Here is an 18,348-nt window from a genome sequence, read left to right as displayed (position 1 = left end):
CGATGATTGCCCAAAGTGCCAATGTATTTAGATCCCTTTGCAAGGCCTCCCTTGCCTCAAGGGAGGAAACAGCAAAGGCTGGAGGGGCCTGGATTTAAATATTTGATCTTAAATGTGTATGTCACAGTGACAGAAAGGACAGTCTGTCTGATGCATTGGAATTTCCAAACTCCAGAACCATTTTCAGCCTAAAAGGTCTATAAAAATATTTTCTATCTCTGCTTATTCCATGAATTCAAAGATGCATTCACAAACAGCAGATTGGAAAATACACCAAGTAGTAGAGCATGAGCAATAAGAAGTTGAAAAGGTAGCTCTCATTTCATGCCTTTGGTTAGTGGAAACAATAAATGAGGTGTTTGCAGTTCAAAGTTAGAGAATCCCAGCTCAAAGTGGGTTTTGAAAACTACTGAAGTCTGGATCGCACGAAGATGTTGTGGTTTGGAGAGCTGTTCAGAAAGGATGACAAAAAAGGTATCAATTTGGGGGAAAAAAAACCTTTTGTAAAATTGATGAGAAAGTCAAGAAAGGCAGGAGATGACAATAAGTAAAAGACAACTGAGCTTCAACATGATACACCTGAACTTTGTTTTTAAAGTTAAGAAAATGATTGAGTTCTGCTGCCAGGAATTTTTGCTCCTTGAAGAGAGACTACAGTCATAAATATATAGGAAGATGTAAGACTACAGTCATAAATATGTAGGAAGATGTAAACAACTTTTTGAAGAGTTGTGTCCATTTTTAGATGTATATTTTTGCTAAAATTACGCTATGCAAACTTAGTGAACGGAAAGCGAATGTTTACCACATGAAAGAAGCTTAGAGCTAAACTGTTTCATATTTTTTTTCCATACTCTTTGAAATATGGTAATTGGTAAATGAAAGGCAGTAATAAGTTCTGTACAGCCTAATTCCAATTTAAGCCTGGGACACTAAGCACGTGTTCTTAGTCATGCTTAAAAGGGAAATTTGCAGATAAGCATCTTGGCTTAGTCATATTTTTTTCTGCAGAAATGGGATAAAATGTTTGTACCTTTTGGCTTACATCAGTAAGTGTATAATATTGGTGACAAAGTGCCATAAAAAGCCTGAATTCAGCATTTGTGTTGTATTGTGGAGAGATATACTGAGATTGGGTAAACTGCTAGTCTTTCTTCTTGGAGTTTATGATTCCACCTCTCCACTCCCCTAGATTTTGTGGAAAATTCAAGTCTAACTGTGAAAAAAAATATACAAAAGGCTGCATATTTTATTAATAACTATGCTATTATTACTTATTCCTGTGCATAGAAAGAGAAGGCAGAAATTTTATTATTATATTAATATAATAATAATTTTATTTATAAAATTATATAATATAATAATATTAAAATTATTAAAGAATAATTTTAATATTAATTAACATAATATTATTATATTGCTTTATTTCAAATTAATTTAATTGTTATTATGGCTTTCTAAGTTTGGAAATTAATGCAGCTTGCTTTCTCTTAATAAGAAAGCACAGCAGGAGGTCAGCGTGGTGCATAAAAGTTGTATTGACTTTCAGTGTGCTATAGCTGTGCCCGTGATGAAATTTCATTGAACTTGACTGCAATCCTCAGTTTGTAAGAAAGAAAGCAACAAACTTGTTTGTCCAGGACTCTGTTAATAATAGAATAGAGAGGCACTCTTTTTTTTTTTTTTTTTTCTAGTTACTGCATTAAGTTAGGAATAACTTCAAAAACATAACTGGTATCTCATGTAAGATGAGTTTGTCCTGTGATCAATATTTTAATGTATATGTGCTTTTAAATATGTTAGTATAATACTCTATACTTTTCTGTCTGCTACAATGAAGTCATTATAATTATAATCAGTGTTTTCAGAACAACTCTTCAGAATAACTCTCAACAACTTATCAAACTTGCAGCTGTTGGGTGGGATGTGTCTTTAAATGTCAAGTTGTTAGTGATAGGGGTAATTTCTATATTTACCAATAATTTTCTATTTTAAATTTAATTATTTTTCTTCTTTCAGGTATCTCTCGTAGTGTGTTTTATTCTGATGTTTGGTAATTCAATGTTATTGACATCATATTATGCTGCATCTTTAGTAGTTATCTGGGTAAGTTGTTTAAGGACCACAAATCATAAGACATAGGAATGTAATGCTGTGCTGTTTTGTAAGCGTTGCTGTAAAATGTGAAATTGTTGCATTAGAGAAAATCTTCAGATGTCAAACAGATTTTAAATATATTTGGTGAATGAATAAATATTAACTGAAAAACTGCACATTTTTTTCCCCACCAAAACCTCTTCATAAGGGAGTTTAAGGTAGGGCTCAGCTCTCTTTGTTTAGGTCAGCTTAAATTTTACAGGATTATGTACTCTGGTTAACACAGTCATAAGATTTAACCAAAAGTAATTTCAAAAAGAAAACATGAGCAAGGAGGAGTTTTGTTTCAAATGCTCTTCTATCAGTTGTGAAACTGCAGATGCAGCGCAGACGACTGTAGTGTGTATTACAGTGGTTTAAGACTGTCTGAAACTGCTGTGCCATTCCCCAAGTGTGAAATTACTCAGTGAAGGCTCATCGTGTTGATTCACTGTTTTCATTTCGACTTGAAAAGTTAAAAACAACAGACAAAAAACAACTCCCCTGATGATGTTTAGTTTCAGAATGGTTTTTCTGAAGGGAATTATGTACATGGGGAAAAAGGAGTTAAGATCAGGTGAACCTTTCTGCTTTAGTGTGCTACAAAAATACCTCAATTCCTCAGTCCTTCTGCCTCTCCTAGAAATTTGGAGCTCAGTGTATGCCACGTATGGACTTCTAAAAGCACTGAAGTTAATTATGTTTTTCTTAATTACATTGTTCATCAAGTCAACTTAAAGTTTTCTGTATATTGTAAAATGAGAAACAGTGATTTACAGAAACAACCAATATTTTCCTGCTTATTCTGTTGTCCTGTTTGAAAATTGTCTATTGTTCAGCTAGTAATGTATTAATTTCTTCAGAAATCTTTTGAGCATTGGATTTGATCTAAGGAGATGTAGAATGGTGTAATACAGAATTTTGGTTATTAAAAAGAAAAACAGTCTTTCCTTAATCACATATATAACTTCAGTAAAAGTTTTTGTTTTGGTGGGTTTTGCCATTGCAGAGTGAAATCACAGGACTGTGCAGTCATCTGTATTTCAGGTTGTGTTGATTCTGTGGTCTGGTGTGTGGTTTTGTTAGTTTGCTTTGAATAAATGGTTGCATGTTAAAATAGACACTTAGCATCCTGGATGATTTTTTTTATTGTAACATTGGATGTTATTGGAACATTTTGTTGTTGCTGTATCTTAACTGGAGATGTGCATTCATTTTATTTTTAGGGAATTCTTGAACTGAGCCCACGAGTCTTTAAAAGGAACAGAAATCAAGTGTGCCTGTGGGTAAGGAATTTCATACATCTTGAATTCCAGAAGAAGAACTATGCCCTACTGTTTTGGTTTAGTAAAATAGAGGGATAGCATCTAGTTTATTTGCTAGCAGCTGAAAATCAAGAAATACGGATAAACTACTCTTTTTCAAGTAAATTGTCCCTATTTCCAGAAATTCATTTTAAATTACTGAAGGAAGAAAAGATGTATAAGCATGCATTTATTTCACAAAATGGAAGCAGCCTTGAAATGACAGCACGTTCAGTTTTATACTACCAACTTAAATCTGTTTGCAATACCTAACATCTGTATAAAAACACTTTTAAACAAAAGACATTTAAAGAGGTGGTTGAAAGACAGTGCTTGCAAAAATAACAATTAAGATACTACTATACAGAGTCATTAAAACTGTGTCCTATACTGTCATTATTTTAGAATAAGCTTGGTAACATCAAGCAGTATCTGCATAATTACTTAACTGAGTTTAGGAAAATCTGGTCTTCTCCAAAGTTAAACTGTAGTAAAAAGAATATGGTGACAAGTATTAAAAAAGAATTGCTAAGTAGAGGTTTTAAAATAAGTTAGAATTCTGCATCTTGTAAGGCTGAGGTAAATATGACAAAGCTAGTGAGTAGGATAAGATTATAGTTGCATTTTATGTTGTATGCAATGGTAAGTTTACGAGAGAGAATTTTTATGCTGTGGAAGTGAAAAAAGAAACAAAAAGCAGAGGCAGTCAGAAAAAGATTAGGTGCCCCTCAGGTATTCATGTTCATATGCAGCCCTTAAATATGATGGTTGAATGCAACCTTGGTTACATTAGGTTAAAGATAGGCTTGTATCTTTTTATTATATTCTCTCTGAAAGCATCTGCCATTGATCCCTGTCAGATATAAGATGCTGAGCCAAGTTTTCCTACTTAATTGAGACAATCTTAAAAGGAACTAAATAAAACTAAGTGGCCTAGAATTTCTTTTTTTCTGTTACAGACATAAACATGATATGCAACTAAAAATAGTGATTGTATGTAATTCTTCTATATTTCTTTGACAGTTTCTCTTGAGATTATCTTGAAGAGGTACTGTAAGGCAGATTCCTTCAAAGGTTTGGATTAGCAGAGTAATATAAACTGATAATAGCAGAGAGGCTGTGGTAAGATTTAAAAAAGAACACAACAAGCTCCACTGTCCTCTAATCTGGGAAGTGTAATTAATTAGAAAAAATTGTAGATTGTGGTGATAACTTAGGAGTGCTTTCAACTAATCACTAAATGTAATAAGCTTTCTTAAAAAGAAAGATTTTACTTAAAAGTTTGCAAGAGGTTGATTTAATTGTGAATGTCTTTTAAGGTCATTGAAGGATGTGCCTGGTTAGTTGGGACAGTCACCTTGAAATACCTGACATCCTTAGCATTTGGAGTAGCTGATGATGTAAGTCCTCTGTCTCTTATCAAAAATGCATTCAATTTTAGTGTCTTAATGGTACATTTTCTGAAATTCTGAGATTTCTTTTGCAGGAATGGAATAGGGATTGCATATGGTTTTTTTATTCATTATGAATGATGACTTTGAGGCATTCTGCCCTGTTTGTGAGAAGGCAGTTGTCCTTACTGTTGAGTTGATAAATAGTGTGTTAGCTTTTAAATATGGCTTCATTGAGATCTGTTTATTTTGGATATCTTCTGTCTACTTTTTTGTTTCATTTATTTGGTTCTTACTTCACTTTCCTCTGAATCTAATTTTTAAGACAGTTCTGAAATGCTTGTGACTAGGACTCCTAACTGCACTTAAGTCCTCTTACAGAAGTCTGCTATTCCTTCTATTATAAAATCTATGCTGGTGCTACTTACTTAGGTGTAGGGGCAAGATGATGGAAGCTCGTATCGTGATACGTGAGTATGTAAACTGTATTCTTTTTGAACCCAGCTACAGTGGTATCACCTCTTCCACTTTCTGATTTTTCTTGTGTCCAACATGTTACAATCAAATACATTATTTAGTCTACTCAAGTCCATTTGTAACAGTATTGTAAGTGACTTAAACTTTTGTTTTAATTAAACATGCTTTCATATACTTTTAAACTACTTAATTGCAGAGAACAGTCTCTTTTTTTTTTCTTTTCTTTTCTTTTCTTTTTTTTTTTTTTTGCTTACTGCAGGTTTTTTTTTCTTTCCCTGTATTTCCTACCAGGCTCATATAGGTAATATATTAAAAGCTAAATTTATTGGCTACAAGGATTTTGATACATTAATGTATACCTGCGCTGCGGAGTTTGACTTCATGGAAAAAGAGGTAATTTGATCAAATTAGATTATTATGGAAAAGGGAACTTTTTGTTTATCTCAGTTCATAACTTAAAATGCCTGTGAGCCGTGACTGCCATCATAAGACTATTCCTTTTCAAGTTCCAGGTGGTTACTGGTCAAATCAGAGACACTTAATGAACTTCAGCTAAATTTAAATTGTTTTAATATTGAACTGGACTAAAAGTAATTGTTTTGATTTTGTGTCTAAGACAAGTCTTTACTTAAAAAGAAGTATTCGTTCAGGGATAAGTGGAAGGTCACAGTTCTGCACATTTAAGATTTTAAGTGACTGAGGGGAAATGTGATGAGAACTACAAAGATGTGGTAGATTTAGGTTGTGGATGAACATCAGAGCTTCTTAATGTTCTGCTAGTAGACTTTTCTAGTTCACCGGTGTCTAGCTATGCTTTCAGAACATTTATAGGTTACTCAGAGTATTCAGATTCTTTTGAGATACAACCTGCTTCTAGTCTTTGAATAGCTTGCAAAAGAAAGGGTGATAATATTCAAATGACATTTGTATTAGGACCTCTAGTGAGTGGGATTGCTGGTTGGAGTTGAAATTTGAGTTTCTTAAAGCTTGCTTTGTTCTTGTTACATGTTTAAATTTGTTTCAATTAGGGAGAACTTTTTATATTATATCATATTTTCTTTAAAATGACAGTCATTGTAACCTTAGACAAATAGAATGCAACTAATTCAGTTTATTTCCACTGTAGACTCCGATACGATACACGAAGACTCTACTGCTACCAGTTGTGCTCGTGGTCTTTGTTGTAATTGTCAAAAGGGTAAGTGATTGACATCACATTTTCCTTGAATAGTCTTTTCCCTTGCTTTTAAGGGACCACTGTTTATTTTGAGGTAATAAAACAGAATTTCTCAAAAATATTTGAATGCAATTTAGAATTTCCTTGGCGTAGTTATTTACCAGAGTTCCAGTCCTGAGCCAATGAGTTGATATTAAACACCAGAAAAAAATCTATGTCACTTAGCTGATGAGCACTGTAACAAAAGTTTACAACTGGTAAATTTGATTATGTATAGTTTGTGTGAAAATAAGTTACAGTTTACACAAGAACAGATGGGATAATTGTTGACTGCTTGGCTAATGAAGTATCCTCAAAAAATTTTTTGCTGAAGCATTTTATTGTAGCATTGTCTGGAAATGAGATTGCTCAGGTGTAATTTAATTTAGCAAATGTTGGAAATATTTTCTTCTGCTTTTGAAAATTTATTCATATCTTTGTTGGTTTTGTTTTCTTTAGGCAGTGAAATATCTTAGGTGGACTTTTTCTCATCCAGAACAGTGTGGAAGGTAAATATTGTGTACTCTGTGAATGTAAAGCTGATCTGCCTGCTGAAAGTGCATCTGATTTGATATATGCTAAATAACTTAAAAACTTTGCATTTTTGCATATCCATTCAAAAGGACAAGCACAGATTATGTATAGGTCACTAACTGAATGTCTTTGATGTGCTATTTCTGATATTTTTATAGAATGTCTATGTTAAACTGCTGAACTTAGTGTTAGACCTCCTACCAAATGTTTGATTTCGTCACTGATTTTTCTGCCCTGCTCCTAAGCTGGTATTTACTTGTAGGAGAAAAGTGAATAGGCCCATAAATAGGGAATGCAAGCTGTTTCCTCCCCATTGTTGTTATTTTTTTCCAGGTTGTAAAGATACGCAAGTTTCATTTTGAGAAGGGATCCCAGCTGTTTTTACTTTATCTTCTAAACGCCTGTATTACATGTTCTGTCTTCTATAGGCATTTGGCATCACTTGTACTCAAAAGGGGTGAATTTGGCCAATGGAATATTGCCATTTCCCTAACTGACAAATCTTGCTCGCTCTCCTTTTTTTATTTATTTATATATTTTTTTTGTATTTTATATATATATTTTTTTACTCAATCATTTCAGTCATCACTGCTTTCCAGAATCTTAATGGCTTTTGTCAAAATTTCAACAGATGCGAGCAGGTTTCACCATTTTGCCTTCACAGATAAAAACAAGTATAGGTAATTTTCTCTGTATTCACATATGGTTTTGGCTTTTTCAGAAGTAAATAAAAAATCTACACAGTACTTAAATAAACAAATACCTGGATTTTTTTTTTGGTGCCATTGCTTTATTTCTTTTGCATTACCAAGATTTCATTCTCCAAATAAGCCTTTCCAAGTATGAAATAATTCCTGAACGTAACGAAAAAAATAGTATTCAGATTTCCATATAGATGTAGGATGGAGGATAGGTAATGATATGCAGAATATTTCAAAGTTTGTGATAAAGACAAAAAATCACGTGCGCCATGCTGAAAGTAATGCCTCTGATTTATTTTCATGGTAACTACAACGAAGAGCATGATGATATTATTTGATTAAAAAAAAAAATTCTCTGCTACAGAAACCTATTTTTCAAAACAGTCACCACCACTAACTATGCATTTGCACAAGAGATAAACAAAAGCCTGCATGCCACACTAATAAAAATCTGCACCAGCAGAGGTGACCCACTGTTGCTGCTGCCACTGCTGAAACGCAACACCCACCCCTCACTGTGCTCACATCTACTGTTTGGTCTGCATAAACATCCAGCAAGCATCAATGAATGTCAGTGGGTGCAAATGTCTCCACGTGGAGGAATTCAGTGGCACACCTTTGCTTCATCCCTACTTCCATGTCAGATGCTGCTTGGTCAGACTGCCCCTCTGCTGCCTTTGTCACAGGGTAACAGAATATGATGGGATATTGATGGGAAGTTTAACCTCTACTGCCAAACCACAAATATCCTTCTCTGATGTTGTGAGCCAACAAAATAAAACAGGAGGCATTACTTTCAGAGCAGCCCTTGTAAATCTGCAGGAGCTGACACATGCTTACTGAATTAATTTGTTTAAAACCACTATAGATACCTATGAAGTAAAAATGTTTTCTGTATGATACAAACACATCACATGATGTTTCTTTGTTTTACTATTCAGAGAGGAACGTTTTATCCAGGGTGAGGTAAGTTTTTTGGGTTTTTTTTCTGCATAATTTTATTCATAAGTTAATATGAATACTTAACCATTTGCAAGCTGTATTCCAATACTGATGCTGATGTGTGGTTTATTTTAAGCTAGTTGTTTGCAGTTTCTGTATTCTTGTCTTAACTTTTGTCCAGCATGTCACCAAAGAATAACTGTGGAATGCTGAATAAAAATATACCAATGGTGGGGTGGCAGTACAAAATAAGAAGCTTCGAGGCTTTTGCAAGACACTATGGAAAAACATTGAAAATGTGCTTGATCTTCAGCTTTCCCTGTGTAGACTGAGTACCAGAATAGGTTTCATGCTATAATCTTGTGACTGATGAATATTTCCTCTTTAAATATTTATTTTTTTAAAAAAAGAAACCATAATAGAAAAAAAAAAACACCATTGTGATGTCATTCTTTTAATAAACTTACCGAAAGATTACAGTTGAGTGGCAGCTTTCTAATGGATTTCTTTATTTTCAGTTAAGTCAGCAAAACTTTAAGAACAGTTTACTGTGGTTTGTGTCATGAGGAAAATCTCACACCATTCAAATATTATTAAAATCAAATTAAAGCACTGATTGTAAAAATGCTTCTATGCATTCTCCACACTTCTGTGTTTTCCAAAGCACTTCCACAGGCAATGTAGAATTAGTGCTGAGTGATACCTCTGCTTTTTAACTTTGAGAATACTAAAGCAAATTGCCTGTAGTGGTGTAAGTAGCAAAGACTGTTTGCCTCTTTCTTTTCATATTTAATTAGTTTAGGCAGTAGAACAAAGTGTGAGCAAGGCCTTTTCACTTCTGTAAAGAGATTACGTAAGAAATTTTACCTCTTATTGCTTGACTACATTGTGGTTTAACCCAACAGGCAGCTCAGCAACATGCAGCCTTTCTCTCACTCCTCACCTCCCAGTGGGATCGGAGAGAAAACAGGAAAAAAAGGATAGAACTCATAGGTTGAGATAAAAGCTATTTGGTAAGACAGAAAAGGGAGAAAGAAATAATGGTAAAGATTGCATATATGTATATATGTATTTCACAAAATGAATGAGGCACAAAGCAATTGCTAGCCACCTGCTGACCGATGCCCAGCCAGTCCCTGAGCAGCAGCTGCCTCACTGGCCAACTCCTTTCAGCTTTATAGGTTGTTTTTTTTTTTTTGCATGATGTCATATGGTGTGGAATATCCCTTTGACCGGTTCAGGTCAGCTGTTCTGGTTCTGTTTCCCCAGCTCCTTGTGCCCTCTTCCCCTTGTTCTTGGCTCTGTGCAGCACTGCTCAGCAACAGCTAAAATACTGTTGTTTTATCAATATGTTTTTCTCCTAAAGCAAACACAGCATCATGCCAGACACTGTAAAGAAAATCATCTCTGTCCCAGCTGAAACCAGGACACTCGGTTTCAGAATCTTCTTCGTAGCCAGCCATCCCTCCAGCTCCTCTTATTCTTAGTGCTTCTCCATCCTGCTTCTTACCTCTACTTCCTGTAGACACTTCAGAAAAATGTCCTGTTTGCTGTCTGAAATGTGAAAATCTTTACTTTCACCTTGACTCTTTTCCAGATAAAATTGTCATTTGAGCTATACTGAAAGTGAATATCTTGGTTTGAGACAAATATGTAAATATTATGCTTCTCTGTGTATATACACATACATAAACACACACACACACATATATATATACACATATAAAAACATAAATATATACATATTTATGTATGTAAATATAAATGTTTCTTAATTTTTTGCAGGTGGTATTCCATGCATTGCAGCTGTTGGCGTACGGTGTCCTAGCAATTTTAATCATGAGGCTAAAATTATTTTTGACACCGCATTTATGTGTTATGGCTTCCTTGGTGTGTTCAAAACAGGTAAGATCTTTATGTAGTCCTGTAGCTATCTCAGTATTTATGCTAGTAGCTAGATATTTATTCTAAAAGAAATTTCTGTGAGTAATTGCTGAATCTGAGTATCGCATTTACACTAAATTGCAGTCTAAAAATACGGTTACGGATGTTCTGTTCTCCCTTCTCTCCAAATAAATTTAAACTTATCCAACTGCATTATTATACAAATTAATGTGTTGTATTAAGCATGAGCGTAGAGAGGTACACTGTAGATTTTATTTTGCTTGCTCGCTTATAAGCTCTTGAAACTATTTTGATCAACTATTGATTTTATTCAAGCAGTGTTTGAGTTAGTTTACGCTATATTTTCATGGCCCTTTGGAGCTCACAGCTTTGTGTGTATGACTGGGTTTTAAAGGTACAGTTTTATATGGTCTTACACCTTGCAAACACTTCAGCCTTAAAAATCAAAAAGTCCTGTGCCTAACTCAGTTGCAACTTTGCTAGCCCAAAGTACCAATATCACAAAATGTTACTAGGAATTTTTTGAGGTTTAAATTTTTTAGAATTAACTTTCAGTATTTCAGCATCAGTATTTTTGAGATGTGAGTTTGACTGAATCTGTATCTAAATAGTTTCTTTATAAGTTTTGCGTTTGTAGAAACTGTTAAGCAATGATTTGGGAAGCAAACAAGGAGGTGGATGGAAATCTGGCCGAGTGGTTGGGTCCCAGATCTCATGATTAATGATATGAAGTTTGATTGGAGTCTATTAAATGGCTCTATACCTCAGTGTCAGTATTTGGTCCAGTCCTCTTCAACATCTTCATTAAAGGTGTGGTATAAAGGCAGAATTTGCTGATGGTAAAAAACTGGTAAGAGTGGCTGGTATACCAACCATGTGCATTCACTGCCATCCAAAGGGACCTCAGCAGGCTGGAGGGGTGGGCTGATGCGAACTTCATGCAGCTTAATGAAAAAGGAGTGCAAACTCCTGTACCTAAGGGTGAACAACCTCAGTCAGCAGTATGTGCTGTGAGCTGACCAGCTGAGAGCTTGGCAGAAAAGGGCTTGGGATTCTGGTAGATGCCAAGTTGAACATGAGGCAGGAATGTGTCCTTGCTGCAGAGAAAGCTAATGGTATCCTGGGCTGTGTGAAGAGGAGAATTTTTAGCACTTTGAGGGGAGTAATCTCCTATGTTTAGCACTGCTAAGCACTGCTGAGGCTACAGAGGGCTATTAAGGTGATAAAGGAACTACAATATGCATCTACAAGGCAAGTCTGAAAGAGCTGGGACTGTTTTGCCTGGAGAAGAATAGGCTGTAGGGGGGATCTTATCAGTAAGTGTGTGTATTGAGGGTGCAAAGAGGATGAAGCTGATCTTTTCAGTGGTGCCCAATTAGAGTACAAATGCAGTGGGCACAAATAGAGACGCGGCAGGCTCTGTCTCATGATAGAGAAACTGTATTTCACTTGAAGGGTGACTGAGCACTGGCACAGACTGCCTGGATAGATTGTGGAGTTTCCATCCTTGAAATTATTCAGAAGTAGCTTAAATGCAGTCCTCAGCAACATGATTTAGATGGTCCTGCTTGTGCAGCTAATTTGGACTAGATAATCCTCAGAGGTCCCTTCCAGCCTCGGTCATTTTATTCTATGGAAAATGTTATTCACGTCATACAGAGTGAGTATCCAACATGAAAGAGTGAAAGGTGATGACTAATACTGAGCTGAATTTAATACGGGAACAGATTAGGGAGATGAGCAAATGTGGATGCTGAGAAATATTATGGACAAAATATAGATGAAAGGAAAAGGAGAGAAGTGACAGAGTGGGGAGACTAGCAGTGGCTGGGGAAGACAGTTATTGTGCTAATAAGAAATTTGAAGCTTCTTTTTAAAAGTCAGAAAAACAGAAAAGGAAAAATGTCTGTCATTTTCTTCTGAAGTGATTTCCAGATAGTGTCTACTTTATAAATGAATTCAGTACAAAATTAATTTGTTCTTAATTGTTCTAGTTTTATCTCTGTTTTTTCCTAGAAGAAAATTGATGGGCTCTTCTGACTTGTTATTATTGAAAACTCTTACAGAAATTTCTAATGTGTGAATCTTAGTTTCAGTTCTCAGTCTTCTGAAGAACTGAAGAGCAATAAATTTGACCTACTCTTTTTGGTTGTTGGTTTTTTCTTTTTTCTTTTTTTTTTTTTTCTGTGTGGGGAGAAATAATCTCTGAAAGATAGAAAAAATACCTTGCAACAAGGAATGATTGAGAGGAATGTTTTCTATCACTTTGTTTCCTCCTCTGCTTCTTCTGTATCACAAGTTAATTGGTTCTGCATATTAGTGAAAGTCTGCTTTTGATGAATTTTATTTTAATTTATTTTTTAAGCATCTGAGTAATTTGCAGCCTACTGCAGGGAGCCTGCTTTATCAGGGGAGTTGGACTAGATGATCTCCAGAGGTCCCTTCCAACTCCTACGATTGTGTGATTCTGTAATTGCACTACAGTAATTCATCCTGGATTGTAGATTTTTGTTTATTACTGTAATAAAGGCCATCATGACAGTTAATGATATCTGGTGCTTCCAGTGATCATTATGTTTTGGTTTTTATGGGATGCCTCGCATTGTCACCATAGGAATTTTGGAAGGATGCATTCAGAGTATTTCACCACAATTTTGTTTCCAAGTTATTTCAGTTCTTTAGAATTTAGTTTGTGCCACTGACTGTAATCTAGTCTGTTAGTAGAAAGGGTAGCATTTAAAAACAGAGATGGGAGAGAACAAGAGTGCAAGGTGAGATATTCTGCTTCCACGGCAGTTTGGCCCTTAGTCATTCTACTGTTGATCCCTACAGCTGTAAAGTGACAGTAAGATTCTCAGAAACCTACCAATGCAAATGTTCTGCAGAGCTGTCCCTTTGGACCAGATAGCTCATGTCTAGTGATTTCATTTTTTTTTTTTTTCCCTTCTTTTCAGCATCCAAAAGTCATAGTTAGGTTGAAAAAAAATATAGGTGTTGAATGCTAGGAAAGGTAAGGCTTTAAATTGCTGCAATTTTTTTTCATAGAGAGGAAACTAAATGACAGTCTACTGTATGTGACAAGACCTGTAATCGTAGCCCTATCTTGAGCCTTAGGAGTCCATACCCATGTTCAGGAGTGCTACAGTTTAGGTGAATGATTTAAGTAAACTACAAATAGCTCTTTTATATTGCTGTCTGTGAGGGTTGTTTGCCTCTTCAGCATGTTCCCTACATTTGTGCTGATTGATACCTGTAAAAGATGAGCTAGATTCTTTCTGGTCTTGACAGATGTCTTTGCACATGTGAACAGTCAGCATGTAAAAACAAGCAAAAGATACTAGAAATAGTTTGTAAGCGTGAGGAGTTTTTTGTTTTATTCTTTCAGACCATTGCATGAGCCTTTATATTCTCCAGTATCTCAGTGTTGTGGCTTTTGGCACCTGATTGACAATAGAGATGTTACTGTTTGCATGCATTTGTTTCCTCTTCTGTTAAGGGGAATTCTTCTATACTAAGTGAAATTCTGAGAGCAAAGAAAAATAGTTGCAGAGACTTAAAGACTTAATGTGTATATTTAGCATTAATAAGTAAATAAAATTTATGTAATAAAATAACACGAGGAACAGCATCTAGTTTAAAAAAAAAAAAAAAAAAAAAAAAAAGAGCTGCTTTTAATTTTTTTTTTGGTGGTGGTGGTCTTAGGTCTTAGGAGGAAGTTTTTCCACCCAGAGGGTGGTGAGGCACTGGCACAGGTTGCCCAAGGAGGCTGTGGATGCCCCATCCCTGCAGGCATTCAAGGCCAGGCTGGATGTGGCTCTGGGCAGCCTGGGCTGCTGGTTGGCGACCTGCACACAGCAGGGGTTGGAACTCAATGCTCATTGTGGTCCTTTTCAACCCAGGCCATTCTATGATTCTTTGATTCTAAATTGCAGATATGTTCAACCTTTCTGGGCTCTTTATGCAAACATAATAGTGGTGAATTCAGATAATTCTAGTATTACTGAGGTTTTACAAGAGCATGACAGGAAAGCAGTTTTCTTTGATTTAAAAAGCCACTGAACTCGAGTTCTATCATATTATTGAACTGAGATTTTTGCAACTGTTGGTGAAAGATGAACTTTACCCTTGTAGAATAACATATAAATGAATTCATTTTGCTTCATCCATCCAGACCTACACTGCAGTGAGGCATTTTTGGCATATTAAATTGCCATGGATAGTGCTAATCTTGTTAGAGTGGTTAGCAAGTCTTTGAGAATGAGAGTAGTACATTATATGTTTTTGGAGAGGTGGCTTGGGAGATCAAAATCATTTCAAGTAGTGTAGAACTAATTTATATTAAAAAAAAAAACCACATGTATTCATTGGTATAGTCTAGTAATAAACTTACTGAGAAACTTTATCATTTCATATTTTAATAATAAAAAGGGGGTGAAGGTATGTGGAATGAAATATGTTTGTTTACTGAATATTTGATAGTTTTGAAATCTAAAGTCTTCTCAGAGTAGCTAAAAAGAGCTTACACTTTCATGTCTGAGTAGTTGCTTAAAGCCTACAATAAGCAATCTGTAGGGAAAATTGCAAAGGATAGCCTTTTCAATTCAAGGAAGGGAGGAATGGGATATAAGTTAACATTAGCCCAAATTCTGCTTTTTTATTTGCATTTTTCAGAAGTTTGTGACGCTGGTTTTGCTTCTAGATGCAAGTACAAGATAAAATACTGTATGAATACAGTTAGCATTACTGAATTCTCCTTGCAGAATTTGACATTTTGACTAGAACTGTAAAAGCTGTACTCATATCAAGTTTCATTTTTGTAGTATTGAAGATAAATGCACAGTAAACATAAATACTTATTGTGAGGTTTCACCAAAGTGTGGTGGAGAAGCAATAGAAGAAGAGATGTCTTCCATTCTAATACATATTAAGTTCCTTATGGAGAAATAAGAATGAGTTGTGCTGCATACATTATTACTGAATTGTTCTCAAGAAAATAATCAATTCTTGTATTTCAGTTGTTTGGATGGCTCTTCTCTAAAATCCAGCCCAAAACATTGGTGTTTGCTATTTTAGCACTGATGGCAATAGAAGGGTCAGCAAATCTTCAGACTCAGTGGAACATCATGGGAGAATTTAGCAATTTGCCACAGGAGGAACTTCTAGAGTGGATACAAGTCAATACTAGACAAGGTAAACTATTTAATCATGTATGTTGTTTGCTGCTTACTGTGAGATGCAGCTATAGAACTTAGTATGAAGATCTGCAAAGCTATTGCTACTGTCTTTGGCTTTGCCTTGGGACTATTCAAAAACAGTGGTTTAGTCATATATGGCTTCTATATAGAAGTTGCCTCAAATAGAGGAGAGAAAAAAAACACAAAACAAAAAACCACAAAAAATAGTTTTGTTAGACTCCAGCCTGCCAATCTAGAGGTGCTGGCTGCTGGTGTAGTGCTTCTACAACAACACTGGTTTTGCAAAGTCCAGTTGAAGGAGATTTTTGCTTCGTGACTCTGGTTCTCTATGTGGGTCCATGCTCATTATTTTACTAGAGGATAATTCAAAGTGTCTGTGTTGTGGTTGCTTCTGTTCTTTTATGAAAGAGAAAAGAAGTATCATCAAAATATCTGGAAACAAAAAATTTAAAAACAAGAAAATGCACGTAATCCAAAGAAGTCTAACATTTTATTGCTCGTTTAATAATTAATAAATGACAAAAAAAAATCCAGTATTCTCATAATTAATATATTCTGCTACTAATCCAAGAAAAATTATATATATTATAACTCCAATCTTAGATGTTTAATTATTTTAAATACTTACATTGACATCAAGGTTTTAAAATTAGAAAGAAGAAATGATTTTGTGCATATGCTGTGTGTGCTGTATAAGGCTTTTTCAAAAGGATTAAGTACTTTGTACCTCTTCATACTTTTCTATAGAATTGCTATTTTAGTTATTTCAAGAATAGTTCTCTGCTTTTACTGCTTCAGTCTTGATTTCAAACATGCCTTTCACTCTGTTTTTCAGATGCAGTTTTTGCAGGAGCAATGCCTACAATGGCAAGTGTTAAATTGTCAGCACTTCGTCCTATTGTAAACCATCCGCATTATGAGGATGCAGGGTTAAGGTGAATATCAAAGTTTAGGATCTTTTTTATTAAAAAAAAAATAAAATTCAAATTCTGTTAATGTGAGTAATAAGCAGTAGGAATGGCATCATGTTATGTAGTAAATTTTGTTTCTGTATCTTTGTATCTAGCCTTGATTTCAATACATTTCAAATGCATTGCTCTTGATGTTCTCACATCTTCTACTCAAAGTAACCATGGTTGTTTCCTGCTACAGAAACATCAGAGGGCTCTGTATACTGGTTTTGGAGTCATTGCATTTGTGAGGAAATCATTGCATCAAAGCAGATTTTTTTTTTAGGATTTCACTTTTTTTTTAGCCCTTCTATGAAATAAAAAACCTTCCTGTGCAACCTAAAATTAAAAGTATGTTTTATTGCTATATTAGCTAAATTTTAATGATGTTTCTCTTTCTGCAGGGCCAGAACTAAAATAGTGTATTCCATGTACAGCCGAAAACCTGCAAAAGAAGTGAAAAAAGAATTAATAAAATTAGGAGTGAATTACTACATTCTAGAGGAGTCATTGTGCGTAAGCAGAAAGAAGTGAGTAATCTCTGCCTTTCTCACAGGAATTATACACCATCCAAATATGTCCTATGAGATTTGGATCAGGCAGTAGCATTGAAATGTTAATCTATGCTTTATTAAAAGTGCCCATAATACATTTTCGTCCAGTTTCTCCTAGCTGGAGAAGTGTGATCAACTTTAGTAACTTCATGGTCTTTGTGTGCACCCGAAAAGCTGTGTTTTATATATTTTTAAACTTCACTGTAAATTACAACAGTTCACAAAGGAAACAATTGTTCAGTGATGGCAAGAACAGACACAAATGTATAATAAAAGCCCAGAATGATTACAAGGTGCAGAGGAGAACATGGTTTGAGAACCAGAATTTTATGACTGGTGGTGGTCACTGAAAATTTTGTCACATTTAGACTCTAAGAAAAAGGTATGCTATCTTTCTTAATTTTTCTTTTGAGCCTTTGTGACAAGGTCACTTGAATTCATTTGCATTAAGGATAAAATGAAATCAGTCTATTTTATTTCTTTGGTATTATCACTGGCAAGGTTAGGAAGCTTATAGCAATATTAACATTGAAGGGTAACTGCAGGGAATTTATATTGGTTGTGAGCCTTAATTAAAAAAAAAAAAAAAAAAAAAAAAGGATGTAGTCCTTTTTTTAAGATGCTTTATTTAGCGAGTGTTTTAATTAATGAGTTTTCTTTATATATGTCTGGAATGTAAGAAACACCCTCCATTTAATAGGAAGCTTTAAGGGTCTCTGGTAATACATTTTATATAGCAGGAATTCTTTCATTGTGTGTGCTGTTCCCTCTGAATTCGTTTGCTGTTATGTAACCACAAAAGCAATTAAATTTAATGAATTACTAGTATATTTATTGACTTTGTAATCTGAGAAGAATTTCTACTATAAACATTAACTTCAAATAGAAGGCACAAGTAAGTATTCATAGAAAGGTTTAAAAAGTCAAAGTCAGCAAGTTTAAATGCTTTCTTTCTCTCTCTCTCTCTCTCTTTCTCTCTTTCTCTCTTTCTCTCTCTCTCTCTTTCTCTCTTTCTCTCTTTCTCTCTTTCTCTCTTTCTCTCT

The 18,348-nt window shown here is 34.8% G+C and overlaps 1 protein-coding gene across 3 annotated transcripts in view; it reads left to right on the top strand.

The window, feature by feature from the left end:
* DPY19L1 (dpy-19 like C-mannosyltransferase 1) overlaps window positions 1–18,348 on the top strand; it is a 47,692-nt gene that overhangs the window by 27,351 nt on the left and 1,993 nt on the right. For all 3 annotated transcript variants that reach the window (XM_042816989.1, XM_042816986.1, XM_042816987.1), the window contains 11 exons: window positions 2,020–2,106; window positions 3,363–3,422; window positions 4,760–4,840; window positions 5,600–5,701; window positions 6,435–6,506; window positions 6,984–7,033; window positions 8,701–8,725; window positions 10,487–10,606; window positions 15,622–15,796; window positions 16,637–16,736; window positions 17,156–17,281. In XM_042816989.1, coding sequence (XP_042672923.1) covers window positions 2,020–2,106; window positions 3,363–3,422; window positions 4,760–4,840; window positions 5,600–5,701; window positions 6,435–6,506; window positions 6,984–7,033; window positions 8,701–8,725; window positions 10,487–10,606; window positions 15,622–15,796; window positions 16,637–16,736; window positions 17,156–17,281 — 998 coding nt within the window. The remainder of the gene's footprint in view (window positions 1–2,019; window positions 2,107–3,362; window positions 3,423–4,759; window positions 4,841–5,599; window positions 5,702–6,434; window positions 6,507–6,983; window positions 7,034–8,700; window positions 8,726–10,486; window positions 10,607–15,621; window positions 15,797–16,636; window positions 16,737–17,155; window positions 17,282–18,348) is intronic.

Source organism: Centrocercus urophasianus, unplaced genomic scaffold (genome assembly GCF_019232065.1).
Source record: "Centrocercus urophasianus isolate 14NV4802_14NV808 unplaced genomic scaffold, USGS_Curo_1.0 seq_16, whole genome shotgun sequence".
Classification (NCBI taxonomy): Eukaryota; Metazoa; Chordata; class Aves; order Galliformes; family Phasianidae; genus Centrocercus; species Centrocercus urophasianus.
This window is presented reverse-complemented; position numbering and strand designations above follow the sequence as displayed.